Here is a 16,595-nt window from a genome sequence, read left to right as displayed (position 1 = left end):
TTCTAACCGGATGGATACTGACTCGCCTGTTTGTCCGAAGTAGGCAAGTTTACAGGAACAAGGTACTCTATATACACCAGGCACTAAAAGAGGAGGGAGCTGGTCTTTAGTGGAGCGGATAAGGGTAGCAAGTTTACGGTGGGGCTTAAAAGCTGTATGGAGGTTGTACTTATTTGTTATTGGCTATTTTTTCTGAAGTACCACAGATGTAAGGAATGGTGATGGTATTTCTGAAGAGATGGTCGGGGAATGGGGAAGGAGTTGATTATTTTTTAATTCTGTAGTCATTATAGCCATTGGAAAGGAAGGTGTTGTGTATGTGTTTGAGTTCAGTTTTACTCCTTTGTTCCAGTAAAGGGCAGTTTTACTGGAACAAAGATTGTGGGCCCTATTGGTCAGAGTTTTAATAATGCCATATTGTTGGGAGGGGTGGTGGTGGTGGGAGAGTTTGTGAATGTAAATTTTTTGAATCTGCATCTGCACTCAGGAATCAACCTAATTTAAATACATTCACAAACTCTCCCACCACCACCCCTACCAGTAATATGGCATTATTAAAACTCTGACCAATAGGGCCCACAATCTTTGTTTAGAACATTATATATCACTTAACAAATTTTGAAACACACAATCATTTTGCTAACTCGCCTCTTTTCTATTGATGCTGTTCATGTTTGTGGTGCACGTATATAATTCATTCAGCTTGATGTCATTTTAGTAGCTTACTTTACAATGCTTATCCTGCTTCCCTTAAGAAAACATCAAGGCCTTATTTAATTCAGCTGTACCCCAACTGGCATGGCATTCAGTCATGTTTTATCATCATATTTCCTTTAGTGTTACGCAGTGATCAGCATTCATTTCAGACAAATTATGGAGACTACAACAATGTTAGCATTAATTACTTTAATTTTTCGACATTTTGACCTTCATATTAAGGTCATCATCTGGAGTATACACATGATGACTTTAATATGAAGGTTGAAACTTCAGGAAATTAAAGTATTTAATTGTAACATGGTTGTAGTCTCCATAATTTGTCTGAAATGAATATTTATTTGTTGTTTTATGCCAGTACTGAATATAGCTTAGCTTCTTCAGATGAAGCTATGAAGAAATAATGCCTATACCAAGTGTATATCTTATTAGATCATTTTCACTATTTCTGTAATGCTTCTTCAGAATTTTGGTTACAAAAACATTAAGCAGCACCTGTGAATATAAGAAATTACAGATATTAAACCAAATACAGTAAAAAGCATAAAAAATACAAATTCATTAAAGCAATTAAAATACAACCTTGTTTGTACCTTCTTAACTGTTCTCCTCATTATCTTCCACTAAGGATAAACCTTGTCCACTATCCCTCCCAGGATGTTACCAAGTTCCTTGTGATTGCTCTCTCTCTTATACTCTGGATAAACAGTATCTTCTGTTAAGAAGAGACTTCAAGAATATCACTCTTACATCTGTTATAAGAAATCCCGCAAGTCTTGTCTTGCTTAGCACACAATTAAAATGGATCATACAATCTTCTGGGTGAACACTTATATCTTACATAGATACCTTTCTAAATATGTCTGTTTATTTAAAGAAACCGTTGAAGTACCATTACTTCGCCCAAACTTGAATCACAATCACCTTAATATCCTTAATAATTGTAATGATGAAATCTGCTTTGTGAACTATGCTGAAGGTGATTTGAAATGTTTCAGACCAAAATATTTGTATATGTACATTATTAATAAACTTTCTTTTGTTTCACAATTTAAGTGATATGTATGTAATGTAGTTAAACAGAAGTCATGGGAAAAATTTGAGAAAAATATATAAGATAAATATCCAAACTATTCTGAAGGTTATTGAAAAAGCTTACAAATGGAGGAAAGAAAATTTGTAAAAGGAATTGCAAATGTGATAAATGTTACATAAAAACTGAAAATGAGGATATCTGGAATAATTACTTTGAAAAATTATATTAAATTATAGAACAGATAGAAAATATCCAGGAGGAATGTAATGAGAAGTACATACCAATACATGAGGTAGGGAAAAAAACAACAACTGATTTATGCAATATAGTAAGTGTATTGCATAAATCAGAAAGCCTAGTCAAAAAAGTCATATTCAAAAGCATTTATAAAAAAGGGAAATAAATTGAATGTGAGAATTACTAAGGAATTTCACTACTGAGTGTTCTAGGTAAACTTAATAAAAGCATACTGAAAAAGTGGCTGAAGAATTATGGAAGAGAAACTTGAGAAAAATACAAACTAGGGTTCAGTCCAAATTAAGGATGTCAGAATACGAGATTTTTACTTAAGACAAACTGCTAAAGAATCAAGAGAATATCACAGGAATCTATACAGTTGACCCTTGAACAATATGGGGGTTAGGGGAGGTGACCCCCTGTGCAGTCGAAAATCCGCATATAACTTTTGACTCCCCAAAAACTTAATTACTAATACCCTACTGTTGATCAGAAGCCTCACCGATAACATAAACAGTTGATTAACACATATTTTTTTATGGTATGTATGTATTATATACTATATTCTTACAATAAAGTAAGCTAGAGAAAAGAAAATCATAAGTGAAAATACATTTACAGTACTGTACTGTATTTATCGATACCATAAGTTTACATCATCTGTTTATAAGATGAATTGTATTAATAGTTACAAAACACTGTAAATGTTATACATATTACTAATACTAGACATCAAAAATGAAAAAATAATGTGAAAAAGAAATTCATATTTATTTACAGGTATAACAATTCGTGCATTGATAACAAAGCAGCAGCAATATGATTGCTCTATGGTAGCTTAGTGCAATCGATATGATTGCTTCACAGCAGCCTAGCCACACTAATGAACGAATTGTTATAAAATTTTTATTTTATGGTAATTAATAACACTTAATTTTATGCAATTATGATTTAATACTGCATCTTTACGTTTGTTTACATTTCTCTCAACTGCAAATGATCATGTATGGTCTGTAAGTGTTTGTGTGCGTAAGTTTTTAATAAATTTTAACTTTTTATAATAGATTTGTGTACTTTATGGTAGTAAATGATAAAATAGACTAGTGCCTACACTACGTGATTCGTCTTTGAGTTTTTTTAAATTGTCACAAGTCTCCAAAAAATTTTTCCAATATATTTATTCAAAAAAACCCCAAAAAAACGTGTAAGTGGAACTGTGCAGTTTAAACCCGCACTCTTCAAGGGTCAACTGTGTGTTCTTAATGGAAACCTACTGGATAAGGATATCTGCTATTTGGGTCTAATTATTATTGACATTGACAAATTAAATATAAAAATAGATATTTAAATTAAGGGGATATTAAATCCCACATTGTTTTAAAACCAAATAAGAAACTCAAAATCGGGATCAAAGAGTTTCATGCCGAATATAGTAACTATAAAAGTATTGGCGACTACTAGCGTAAGCTAAAGCACGTAGTTCAAGTAACGTAGTACAAACTAGGGCAACTCATAGCAAAGGTGGGTAAAGCTCTGAGTGGTATTCTTAATATTTCCCATAATGTAAAACACATCTCCTAGGAGATATATGATGTTATACATTATGGTGGGAGGTCACTACCCAGACTGGTTTCGATCTTTATTGAATATTTTAAATAATTTATGGGTGCATCTTTTTGACAATGTATTGCAGAGTATATAAGTTCTTTTCGCTATACCCTTAGTATTATACTTGGTCTAGCTACTCACTGATGAGATCTCAATAAAGATTGAAACCGGTCTGGGTAGTGACCGCCCACCATAATCTATAACATCATATATCTCCTAGGAGATTTGTTTTACATTATGGGAAATACTAAGAATAGTGATCAGAGCTTTACCCACCTTTGCTACGAGTTGCCCTAGTTTGTACTACATACTTGAACTACGTGCTTTAGCTTACGCTAGTAGTCGCCGATACTTTTATAGTTACTATATTCGGCATGAAACTCTTTGATCCCGATCTTTGAGTTTCTTATTCGGTTTTAAAACAATGTGGGATTTAATATCCCCTTAATTTAAATAATGTTTACATCACCGAAATGAAGCCTATTGGCTCTTTATTTTAAATAAAAATAGATATAATAAGCAAAGCTAGTGTATTTGGGATTTAGTTGAACAAATGTATATTCATTAAGAGAGAAATTAGACAGAGCCTCTAAATTAGCTATATGTTGACAGTATTCAAACCTTATGGATCTGAAAGTTGGGTTAGAACAACTAATCCAACTTTCAGAAAATTAGATGAATAAAGAGATAGTTAATGGGAAAATCATATCAAAAATGAAATGATTATGGAAGAACTTAACATAATTAACATTCAAGCATTTGTGAATAGAGCTAATTAAGTGTTTCAGGTCATTTAAACAGAATGGGAGAGGAAATTTAGCAAAGCAGGTGAGAAGACCAAAAAATGAATGTTGATAATAAAGACCTGGCAAATAATAGATTAATATTTTAATAAAACTGCAGGCAGGATGATAGTAATAACGAAATTGTGTTACAACTTAATTATGTTAGGCTATCATAGTATCCTGTGCCCCTTTGAAGATACATGTTGAGAATTTTTTTTTCCCAATTTGTTCACCAAGAGATTTTTTTTAAAATAGTATTTCAGAAGAAAACTTCAAGTAGGCTGGAGTTATTCTTTGTCCATTATCCTGCATACAAAATTAATTTATTATTCATCTGCAGTTTATTCCTGCCTGTGAGTAACTTTCATTGGACCATTAGACACACATCACTTAGCTGTTGAATGATATCAGAAAGTAATCGTTATAATAATCTATCCACAATGCTGGTTATTATAAGGATTGGTAGAAAAGGTTATAGGGAATATTTTATATCTGAAAAGTGTGTTCTTTGATTATCCAGGTAAGAATTTCATGTTTATTAACAAGGTTCATCGTATAAAGAAGATTTAAACAAAAATGTAAGTTTTGTATCTGCATTGTTGATGGATTTCATCTGTCTTGTATCCCAATTTAAAGGGGACCATTGTCAATTAATCAATTAAACTTGATTCATTGACAATGGTCTATACCTGCAGTGATGATTGTACTATAAATCCTAATTTAAAAGGAGACAGTTGTTTCTTTCAAAATAAGTTCTAAAACTCTAATAAATAAATAATCCTCCAACTAGATTTTTCAAGATAATCTCCAAGTCTGAAATAATAATTTCAAACATAATTATGGAACTTCAGTATCTATCAAAATAGTCATTCATGTCTACAGATTTAACTTAGGGACTTGTTATTTAGACTTACAAGAGTTGGACTCATTATTGCATTTATAGATTCAGCATCCAAGTTTGGGTTAGTTGATATACGACAGAGTCTTTTAATGTTTATCAGATGGCAATAAATGAACATTAAAAAAACAGTTATTGAAAATATATATCCTAATTTTGTCCAAATTTTATTTGGTGTTTTATATAAAAACTAATTTTTTTTTGTTGAAATTGTTGCTGATGGCTTTAGTTATTATAAAGAAAGTTACACTTTTTAAAATTTATTACTGTTTTTTTCCCTTCTCTACTTCCTCCATCCTTTCCCCTCTGCTTCTAATAGGATGAAAAGGCAGATCTCCTCATTCATGATTATACTGATTCCATTTTGAAGCAGTTAACTAAAATGCTGGAAGTTGAAGTGCCCAATTATTCTCCTAATGATGATCCTACTAAACAGAGGTGTGAATATCCAACAGAATATATAGTCCCCAATGTAGTTCCTAATATTAGACTCCAAAGACGATCTTTACGAACTACTCATAAAAGGAATTCCAACTGTGCAGAAAATAAACCTGATATGTCTCTTTGTTCCAATAATGAAAATAAAAAACCTAAAGTTGAAGTTTCAGAATTCTCACACTGCTTAGATAAACTGTCACCTTCATAAAATTTCATTTGGACAATGAGAGATCTATTTATTATCATAGTTGTAGAATACATTCTGTGTGAATTTACTGAATATCCGTACTCAGTGAAAGATAATGCTATAAAGAATATCAGTATGCAATTTCTCATAAACTTTCATAGAAGTAAAAACCAGATTATAGTTTTTAATAATAATTTTAATTCTACTGGTTAATATTTTTTATGGATAGTTATGGTTATAAAAACATTTTGTTGGTTTAGTCTTGAATCTTAAATGTCTAAAAAATTGTCTGATAGTTTGATTTCATTTATTTTGAAATATTGAAAATCTTTATGTTAAAATAGGTGTAAATGATATAATAACAGAAAATTATTGTCAAGTGATGCTGTATTTTTAATGAATGTTTGTGCAATAAAGTTTTATATTTTTTTACTTTTTATGAGATCAGATACACATTTAGCTATAGGAGGGAATATTTAAGTTCCTCCCTGTAATTGAATATGACACACAGTATCTCTAAATTACATCAATACTGATTTTTTAAAGGTTAATATACAGTAATACCCTGTCTTATGACACTTTATGATGATTTGTTCATACGATGCTTCCTAATTGTGAGCAGTGCCTATTTGTATGCCGCTGCACTCGCTCAAATGGCACTTTTCAGTTGACCAGTGCACATTCATACAATGCCACATTCATTCATATGATGGTTTTAGTGACATGATGCAGCCAACACAGTTTTTGTGAATGGTTTTGCTACATTACTCTGTGTTTTGGTGTTTTCACTGTGAATTATAACCTGCTTATAACTATTATTTTATGTTATTGTTGTAAAAACTGGCAAAGAAAATTCAAAGTAAGGATGTTGTTGCTTCCAATGAAAAGAAGACTGGTAAACCTATTATATTACGTGCTAAGATTAAAATGATTAAATTACAGAGTTAAGCAGATGATGTGGCTTTGCACTAGGACTTAGATGGATTCTGTGAGTAGGCAACAGTGTGGAAGTGTCAGTTTGATGTTGCAAAGTGTGGGGTTTTGAAATTTGGTTGGCAGCAATACAATGTGGAGTATATGCTTGGTGGGGAAACTTGAAATAAAGTACAGGAAATGAAGATCTGGGAGTAGTTGGTGGTGGATAAGGACCTGAAATTCAGGGCCACATTGCACATATTGTTAAGTCATCACATCAGATAATGGCAATGATGAAGAGGACCTTGACATGCAGAAATAAAGAGGTTATGATTCCACTGTATAAGGCTTTGATTAGGCCTCATATGGATTATTGTGATTTGGTTGCCAGGTTTTCATTGTGATGAAGATATGTTAGAAAGAGTCCAGAGAAGATTCACAGTGCTGGTCAGTGGTCTTTGGAATATAGAGTATGAGGATAGATTGAAAGAATGTAAACTGCATATCCTCATGAATAGGAGTGGGGAGGGGATATGATTGAGACATATAATTTATCAGAGGTAGTTATCAGCTTGTCATGGAAGAAATTTTTCATAGAATGGGAGAGGGGGGGGGATAAGTAGAACAAGAGGACATCCCTGGAAACTATAAGGAGGGTGTGAGCAGACGAGTGAGGAGAGGTTCTTTGCATAGAGAGTGGTTAGTGAGTGGAATGCATTCCTGTATTGTGAATGTAGATACACTGAATGCGTTTAAGGCATGGTTGGATGAGCTTTGTGTGTTGATAGCGTGTACCTTCCACGATGAGTCTCTGACTCCATGGAGGTCAGATGTTAATAAAATTTAGTGACGATGATGCACTGAACACTGAGATAAGCCTCAGTCTAAACTTACTTCATACTGCTATTGTTAGAAACAAAAATAAAGTTCTACACTAGTTACCATAAACATGACGATTATTACTGAAATGAAAAAATGTTTAATAACGATGTAGATCGATGGCCAAAGTCGTTGGCATGTTCCTTAAGCCAAGTTATTCGGAATAACTTTTTTCGTTTGTGTATCTGAAATAAACAAAAGGTATAGTTTGCTATATGATGAAATTCTCTATATAATAGTATTCTGGAACCTGACGTCGTATGGCCAGATTATGCCTGTATAGATCAAAAATTATTATCATGCTTTCATGTGCTTCTGTGTGGTTCCTAAACAGTCTATATATTTTGGCATGCAGTTGCATGGAACTCCCTAAGATTTTTCTAACCTTCTTCAACAGTCTCCCTTATTTCCAGCTCACTCTTTTCATTGTTTTTCTCTTAGTGTGTGTATGTGTATATATATATATATATACATACATACATACACAAAATTGGAATGGACAAAAAAGGTATCGGTTTTTCTTGCAAGTTCTGTGTTTGCACTTTATCAAGGATCTCTTCATCAAGAAAATCATCAGTAATTTATTTAATCTAGATATATACATTCTCTGGATATCTTGTGACCAGCTTGATCATGATTTAACTGATTGGTCATATTCATTGAGATTAGTTAGCATTAGAATGGTTCCATAGAGAACTGTGCACTATGCATGTAATCTACATTGAAATGATGAAGAATGCAGGTCATTCTTATTTCTCTACATAGAGTTGTAACATACCATATTTACTTGAATATAACTCACCCTTGCATATATCTTGACCCCTGATTTTATTTTATGAAAAAAGAAATTAAGAAGTTTCCATATGAAAAAATTGAAAAACTTTAAGAAACAGATAGTGAATGTTGTTATAGCAGTTTCAGATATTTTGGAATTCAGTTGAAGAGAATCAGCATTTCAACTCAACAATCATTGGCTTGCATTTGTTATTGAGTCGCATGATTTTTTTGTTAATACCATACCAATCATATGCATAGACATGGAAGCATCCAGTAGAGGAAATGTGAGAGTGAGAGTATTGACTTCTACTCTATCTTGGATTGCATAGGGTGGCGGGGATTAAGATTAAGAGATCATCATTAGAACTTCTATGCAACTGGATTTTGAGAGCTTGGGACATGATTTCACCAGAAATAATTAATTTAATTACGGAAGCATTGTCGCTAAAAGATTCATTCAAACATATTGCATGATGAGGGTGAGCAACTGATCACATAAATAACATTGATAATTAAAATTTAAATACATTAATTTTATAAATAATGTGAGCAATTATAAATTATAATGAATATTGAGTGTGTGTCGTGTGGAAGAGTTACTCAACTGCCTTAACAAAGATGCTATTTTTAGGAAGGACAAAATAGATAGGAGAAGAGGGAATACTAATAATAACTTATCCAAGTGACAATAGCAATAATGTTCCATGTAACGGTGAGTTGGAAGATATCTGGTATGAAGTGTAGGCTAACAGGATGAAGTACATAGTTTGGTGTTGTTATAGACACAGTTCAATTGTTTGGTAGACAAAAAATGAATGATTAAATTACCCTGAATGAGTAATCATTATGCCTGACTTAAATTATCTGACCACTTGATTGGACAGAAGAAAAAGCTGTTGATAAAAATGAAGGAGAATTTATTGAGCTATTGTGAGACAAGTTTCTCAAGCAGCATGTCAAAGAAGAAACTCTAGGTCAAAAGAGTGAAAGAGAGATTTGATCATAGTGTCATAAGAGGATCTGTTAAGAATGTGGCTGTTTTGCCAGTTGGAGGTGGTGGTGGTGGTGGTAAACATGACAGATATACCATACTAACTGAGAAGTGTCTAAGTATATGGATGTTCCAACTAGGAAAAGTTATATGTTGAACTACAAAGCTGGAAATTATAACAAACTCAAGAGAATACTATGGTTGGTCCCATGGGATTAGTTACTGAATGTGATGGATATCAGCAGTGCATGAGAAGTTTTTAAAAGATGCTTAAATAGTGCAGTATCCGAATGTGTCCTTAGAGTTTGAAAAACAATTAGGGGTGAGAGTTAAATGGATGTGCAACCTTATGAAGCAAAAAGTCCATAAGATGATGTGGAAGGAATATTGTGAGAATAAGAATCAGAGAAAGTTGTAAAATATATAAAGCACAGGCATGAAAAATTACAAGTGTTGTATGAAAAGAAATTGACTATGCAAACTAAAGGCAGTCCAAAAGAATTTTCTCATTATGTTGCAAGTAAAAGAAAAAATAAATGTAGAAGAATAATGTTGAAAGTTTATTTTTATTAATAAAAAGGTGGCACACCGTTTGGCAGCTCCTATAGGAGGAGTTGACCTTGCTAATGCTTTTGCCTGGTATCTCCACTTGGGCCTGGCTCCCATTGAAGAGACATCAATAAAGGTCGAAACTAGTCTGGGTAGTGGCCCTTCCTTTAATGCATAACATTATACATATCACCAAGGAGATGTGTTTTGCATTATGGGAGATACTGAGATAGGAGTGATGTTAGCTTGCTCCACCTTTGCAAGGAGTTGCCTGGTGTTGTACCACTTAACCCCAGTCCTGAAGATACTTTCAGGTGCAAACTTTGTTTGCATACACTTGGATAAAGGATTAAACTAAATTTATTGTAGAAGAATAACTTGACTGAATGTAGATGGTATGCTTGCAAGCTGGTGCAAATGTTCATATAATGAGTGCTCACTTTGCTAAGATCTATTAACCTGGTGTATGCACCATGGCACACAGTGCTACCCCTGCACTGGATGAAGAGATAAGAGGTGCATGAGAAGGAGGTGTTGCATAATGTGGATAATAATCAGCAGTATGGACAGATGGGATATCATCATGTATGCTAAAGGAATGCTCACCTGAGACTCAGATTGTATAATTTGAGTCTCAGAAAGATCCCACAGGAATGGAAAGAATATGTGATAGTTCCGTTATACAAGAGTCCCATTATATATATATGTCTAACTGACAACCGATCAGTATTCTCTGGAATGGTGGGGAGATTAGAGAGAAGTTGGTAAAAACTTGTATGTAGAAATGGAAGGGAGATCTTATCTGAGTAATTTGCTTTTTGCTCATATAATAATGTTATGGTAAGATTGGATAAAGAGAATGAATATTGTTGAATTTTCTAAGACAGGATACCACATGAAAGGCTGTTACATAAATTGGAAAATGTGGGATTGGAATATAAACTGATGACTCAGATAAGGGGGATAGCTGATGGACTGGTATCAGAAAATGCTGTATGGAAAATGCGAATCTGTTGGATTTATGGTGGCCAGTGGTGTCACCATAAAAGCGATCAATCAGTCTTTGGACCATCATGATTCTATACATTAATGATACTGGAAAGGACCTGACAAGAGATGTTCTGTTGTTTACTAATGATACAAAGATAGGCAGAGCAATCATGGATGATATAGTTTATTCAGCATGTACAGAATGATTTGAATAAGCTGGAAATAATAATGTTTGGCAGTTCATTATTAATAAGTGTAAAGTTATGAACTTGGGTATGATGAGATTTCCAACAGCATATTATATTGTTGGGACTATGTTTCAAGAAACTAATGATGCTAGGGATCTTGGAGTTATGGTAGATAGGAAATTGAAGGTTCAAAAGTCACATAGTAAAAAATTGCAAATGCAACTTAGAGGATAATTGTGACACTAAAATGAACATTCATTTGTAAGAATAAGAAAGTCATTTGGCTCTTTACAAGGCCTTGACATGACTGAACGTAGACAGTACACAGATTTAGTGTCTTTGGTTTGAGGGGATAAAGAAGCTGTGGAGAGAGGGATGAAAAGAAAAGTTACAAAGATAATATTGGGATTATGGAATACAGTTTACATGGCCAGGTTGAGAGTATATGGATTGCAGACACTGGTAATCTGGAGAAAAGAAGGGTATATGAGAGAGGCCTATAAACTTCTGAAAGGGTGTTATAAGATAATGGTTGATGAAATTGTTCATTACATGGAAGGTTGGGAGGACAAGGGAGCATCAGTGAAAGTTGAGTTTGTGTGTAGTTAAGAAAGGTGTAAAGGCTGTATTTTCCTCTCACAGATGAGTGGTTGTGGGGAAAAAATTTTCATGCTGAAGTGGTGAATGCATCTAGTGTGAATGAGATTAAAAAAAAAGGTATGAGAGCTGGCATAAGTGATGTATGGCCTCCCTCTGTGGGTTCTTGAGGAGGCCTCTGATAATAAATAATAACAATTCTATCAAGTGGACATATGCTCTATTAACGTAGCATTAGTTTTTCTTCTTTGAGGAAAGCTTTTCTTAGCTTTATTAGCGTTTCTTTCTTCCTTGTATTAATCAGTTCACAACAAATAGCATTTAGCTAAAAATTCCTAAATTCAATCCAGCTGTTTCATAAATAAATGTGTTTGTTGTTCTTAATCGCTATTTTCTCTTGTTCTGGTTTTGACTCATTCATCCATTCACCGAGAATCTGATCTTACCTTGTAAATCCTTCTGAGCATAGCATGGAGAAATCGTCTGAGCAGCAGGCATGTATTATTCACCAGCAGAGAAATTCATTCAAAATCACCCTTTGTAATTACAGAAATATGCAAAGGAAAATATTTTCTAATAACTATATATATATAGTTCAAGTAAGAACTTCAAACTTGGCTTTTCTAGATTATATTATTTCAAATATTGGAATTTTATTTCCTTACTGTTAACTTCAGTATTATCTGTCACTGTTCTTAGAATGTAGTGACAAGTTTTCCTTTGAGTTCATCACAAAATCTTTACCTGCCTGTTTTGTTGATATTTTTCTTTTTTTTCCTTAGAATTTCTGTATTTAATTAAGAATTCACAGAAACACTTAAAGGCATAATCAAATATTTGACTGGAAGATGAGTCAATTCAGGCCTCATTCAAAGACCTAGGAATTGACATGATATTGTACAATGTGAGATGTCTCTAATAGTACCATATATTGATTGCTGTTGCAGTGTTGCCTCCATTCAGTTTAGACTTTTGAACTTTTCTGACTCTTTAGATATTCAGAACCTGTTTTATTTTGACTTCTGAATACAAAATGTTGTCAGCTTAAAAATTCCTAGGTATTTGTAGGATTTATTCTGGGAAAAATTTTTTAATTTTGTTTCCATCTGCAAATGATTCCTCTGCTGTTTGTTATTTTGTTTCAAACTATAATAGAGAGTGTTGCACATTTATCAAGTTCAAATTCCATATGAATATCTTCAACTGAAGCTTCAGACTGTATTGAGCAGTGACTCAAATTCTCTGGATGATTTTCTATAAAGATCATCCATGGATAATTCGTTGATTCGTAGTAGAGGTTCGGTGTAGTGGTTGAGACAGTTGTAGGTGTCCTCCCACGATGAGTCTTCGGACTCCTTGGAGGTTCCAGGAATAATAATAATAACAACAACAACAACAATTCTTTCTTGTTTGATTTGATATATCATATCTGAAGCCAGTTTGTTTAGAATTAATGTTAGAGAAATCACTGCTAAGGTGAGTAATAAAGGTGATAATTAATCACCTTGGAAAATTCCTGTCTTGATATTCACCATACACAGATTGTCTCTATTTTCTATTAGTTAAGTTTTCCACATATTCATAACAACTACTAGGAATTTTGTGACATTTTTTAATTCAAGATGTGGAAGGAGTCAAATGCTTTCTTGTAATCAATCCATGCTATATATAAGTTCAGTTTTCATTTTTTTGAATTTTTCAAAATCATTTTATAAATTAACAGTTGGTCTTTTGTTCCTCTTCAGTTTCTGCAATAGTTCTTTTTGTTCAATAGGTAGAAGCTGATATTGTGGTAAATGCTAACTAATTAAAGCTGCTAGAAATGCATTGAACAAATGTTTCCTTTTAATGTTGGCAGGCAAGTTATTGGGCAGTAATTACTTGGAACAGCTCATTTTTCTTTATTTTTCAAATGTCCTTCTGGTTGTCATCCACTCTTCAGTTGAACAGGTTGTTAAAATTGTTGAGCCAACTGAGCATGATTACTAGTCAAGTATTTGAGCCACTACCCATGCAATTCATCTTTCCCCGGTGCATTTCATTTCGTCACATTCTTTACTTGCTTTCGAACCATTTCTCTTGTTACAACAAGATCTTCCATCTGAGTGTTGTTCAATTGTTTTTCAGCATATTTTATCCAGGTAGCATTTTTATTCTGCTCTTTTGGATTAGCCAATAGCTGCTTCCAGAATTTGATTGTTTCCTTTCCATTCAGGCATTCAACATGGTTTGGGGATTTGACATCAATATTTTAATAAACTGATGTCTCGAATTGAATGCTTTGTCAGTATCAGTTTATTCTGCTTTCAGAGTGAGTGATCTTTTCTGTTACTGCCACAATTCTTTATTTTAATTCTTGTGATACTTCAGCAATGTTTTGTTTCAAGGTTGTTTTGTTTTACAGTGCTGCTCCTGATCATTCTTATCAATTAACAGTTGGTTCAGTTTTTCTTGTTTTAAATTCTTTAAATTGTTAGCAGCTGCTCAGAGCTTGTTTATTTTTGATTCCAAATGTAATTTCCACTTTGGGTGCCTCTGTTTGGTTTTATTGTATAGCAAAGTTCTTTTGTAACTACAATTGCAGCACTACATCAGCTGATTTGTTTCTCCATCTGCTTTTATAGGACTACTTTCTACTACAAAGCTGTGCTGCTGCTGCTCCTCCATATTGCAGCTAAATCTTATCTTCAACCTTATTTCAGTGTCAGTAGTCATCGTCTTTCTGTGGTACTCTGCATTTGTTCTACTATAATGTCTCAGTTCTTGTCTAGTATTTTAAGTGATTCTGTATGTTATCCTCTGGATTATCTGTATTCAGGAAATTTACCTCAGCTGTTTTCTTCCATGGACCTTGTAGTTGCCTCAAATTCTTGCTAGAATTTAATGACAATCTGAGTTAGCAATTCTTCAAGTTCAACATCACTGAAAACTTTGTTTCTTAAAATAAATCTTCCTTGGTCCATCAATCACTGCTCACTTATTGTAGTATTAGAGCATTTGCATTTCCAAATTTCATATCTGCTTTTGGTATCCTCTCAGTGCTGGATTCGATTCACAATAAGCTTCTTGTTTTCAGGGGCAAAGTCATTTTTTTTTTTTTTTCATTTTGATTGTTCTTCCAATCACATTTCAGTTCCTTGCCCTGGTTGCTCAGCATAGGAGTCATCATTATTAACATTATACCTCCATGGAGACAAAAGACTAGTTGTGGGAAGTCCCTTCTGTCGCACACAAAGCTTATCAAATCATGCCTTAAACTCATTTATCAGTACCACACTAACCACACTCTCAAGCAACATATTCCATTCACCATTCTCTCTGCAAAGAACCTACTCCTTACACCCTCCTTATATAGCTTGTGTAAAAAATCTCTTGTGCATTAATATGATAGCAGTCTGTTACCAATTTGTATGTCTCAATGAGATCTCTCCCTCTTCCTTCTATTTGCTATGCTCTGCAAATGTCATTTCCTTAATCTGTCTTCATACCAACATTCCAGAGATGTCATTACCATAATCCAATTTGATATCCTCATAATTTTGGCAATGCAACCTCTAAACATGAGGTCTCTGTCCACCACTCCCAGATTTCTCCATCACCTCTTTCAAAATTTCCCAACCAACTGTATACTCTGAATCCATTCTTGCCTACTATATTGCAAAACATTGCATTTCTGAAAATTTAATTGGTGTCTCTACTTGCTTGTCCACTTAACAGTTTCTTCAGATCCTCCTGTAAGGTCACATGTGCTTTAACTCTCATAGCTCTTCCCAACTTGATTTATGGAAGGTGAATGAAACTGGAGAATGTGTTTGTTGAAAGTGTTTCATGAACAAATGCCAGAAGTGTGATAGCATTCAGTTGAAAGATGAAATGCCTGACAATACAATTGGCATAGTTAGTGTTGCAAGCAATATGAGTAACTGTATGAATGACATGGTGGAAAATGAAGAGAATGATCAGATGGTAATGGAAAAGATAGCACACTTACATGGAGTTCTTCACAGAACAAAACATTAGTTTGTTTGGAGAAACGCCTGGTGGATGATAGGACACAGAAGTGAAAGAAAGCAGAGCATGAAAGAGCAAAAGCATGAAAATAAGGATTGGATTTTGTATGGTGATTCATTAATATGAGGAGTCCTTGAGTAGATTGACAAAATCGTATTTTCCTTGAGCTAAGATTAAGGATATTGGTGATTCTGTAAGAATGCAGAGAGTTATGGTGGAAGATGTTTAATTTGGCTGGTACAAATGATTTAGTTGGTGACAAGTGTGGTATGCGAGAAGACATGAAAAGGTTGCTAGTGCATACAAAAAAGAAGAGTGAAAAAATAAAAGTTGAGTCTGTTGCCATGGTAAGACAGCTATGATTGCTAATAGTCACTGCATATTATGCAGGAGGAATGGTGTGAAGTTGTGGATGAGTTTGATGGAAGAAGAGATTTATATAAGGTGGATCAATTTTGAATCTAAATGGATTTGGTGTCAAGTGTTGTTGAGTGAAAGTTTGAAAGTACAAAGTAAAAAACTAGAATATTTAAGGGGGGGGGGATGCAGATGAGCATAAGTCCAAGCAACCTAGTGGTAAGTGGGAAAGTGATCACATGATACAAAATATAGTATATGTGTAATATGCTATAATATAAAATATGTGGGATGAAGGGGGTATTGCAGTTTATGTATACTAATGCCAGAAGTATTCTAAATAAGGTTGAGGGAGTTTTTGGCATTGGTTAGCACAACTTGTCCAAAAGTTATAGCCATTAGTAAGACATGGTCATAGAAATAGAATGCAAGGTA

At 33.7% G+C, this 16,595-nt stretch overlaps 1 protein-coding gene across 3 annotated transcripts in view; it reads left to right on the top strand.

Moving 5' to 3' along the window:
• Sirt6 (sirtuin 6) overlaps positions 1-6,338 on the top strand; it is a 130,657-nt gene extending 124,319 nt beyond the window's left edge. The window contains exon 7 of one of the 3 annotated variants that reach the window (XR_016549172.1): positions 5,601-5,732. Coding sequence is in view for 1 of the 3 variants with exons in the window: in XM_090401738.1 (XP_090257864.1) it covers positions 5,601-5,927 (327 nt within the window). In the remaining 2 variants the exon portion in view is untranslated. Of the gene's footprint in view, positions 1-5,600 lie in introns of all 3 variants that reach the window. The other 2 variants (XR_016549173.1, XM_090401738.1) reach the window with 2 other exon arrangements.
• Positions 6,339-16,595: the final 10,257 nt, after the last annotated feature.

The sequence above is a fragment of the Typopeltis vanoorti genome, chromosome 12 (assembly GCF_054136105.1).
Source record: "Typopeltis vanoorti isolate ZY-2024b chromosome 12, IOZ_Tvanoo_1.0, whole genome shotgun sequence".
Classification (NCBI taxonomy): Eukaryota; Metazoa; Arthropoda; class Arachnida; order Uropygi; family Thelyphonidae; genus Typopeltis; species Typopeltis vanoorti.
The sequence above is the reverse complement of the archived record's forward strand: the minus strand, read 5'-3'. Positions and strand labels throughout refer to the sequence as shown.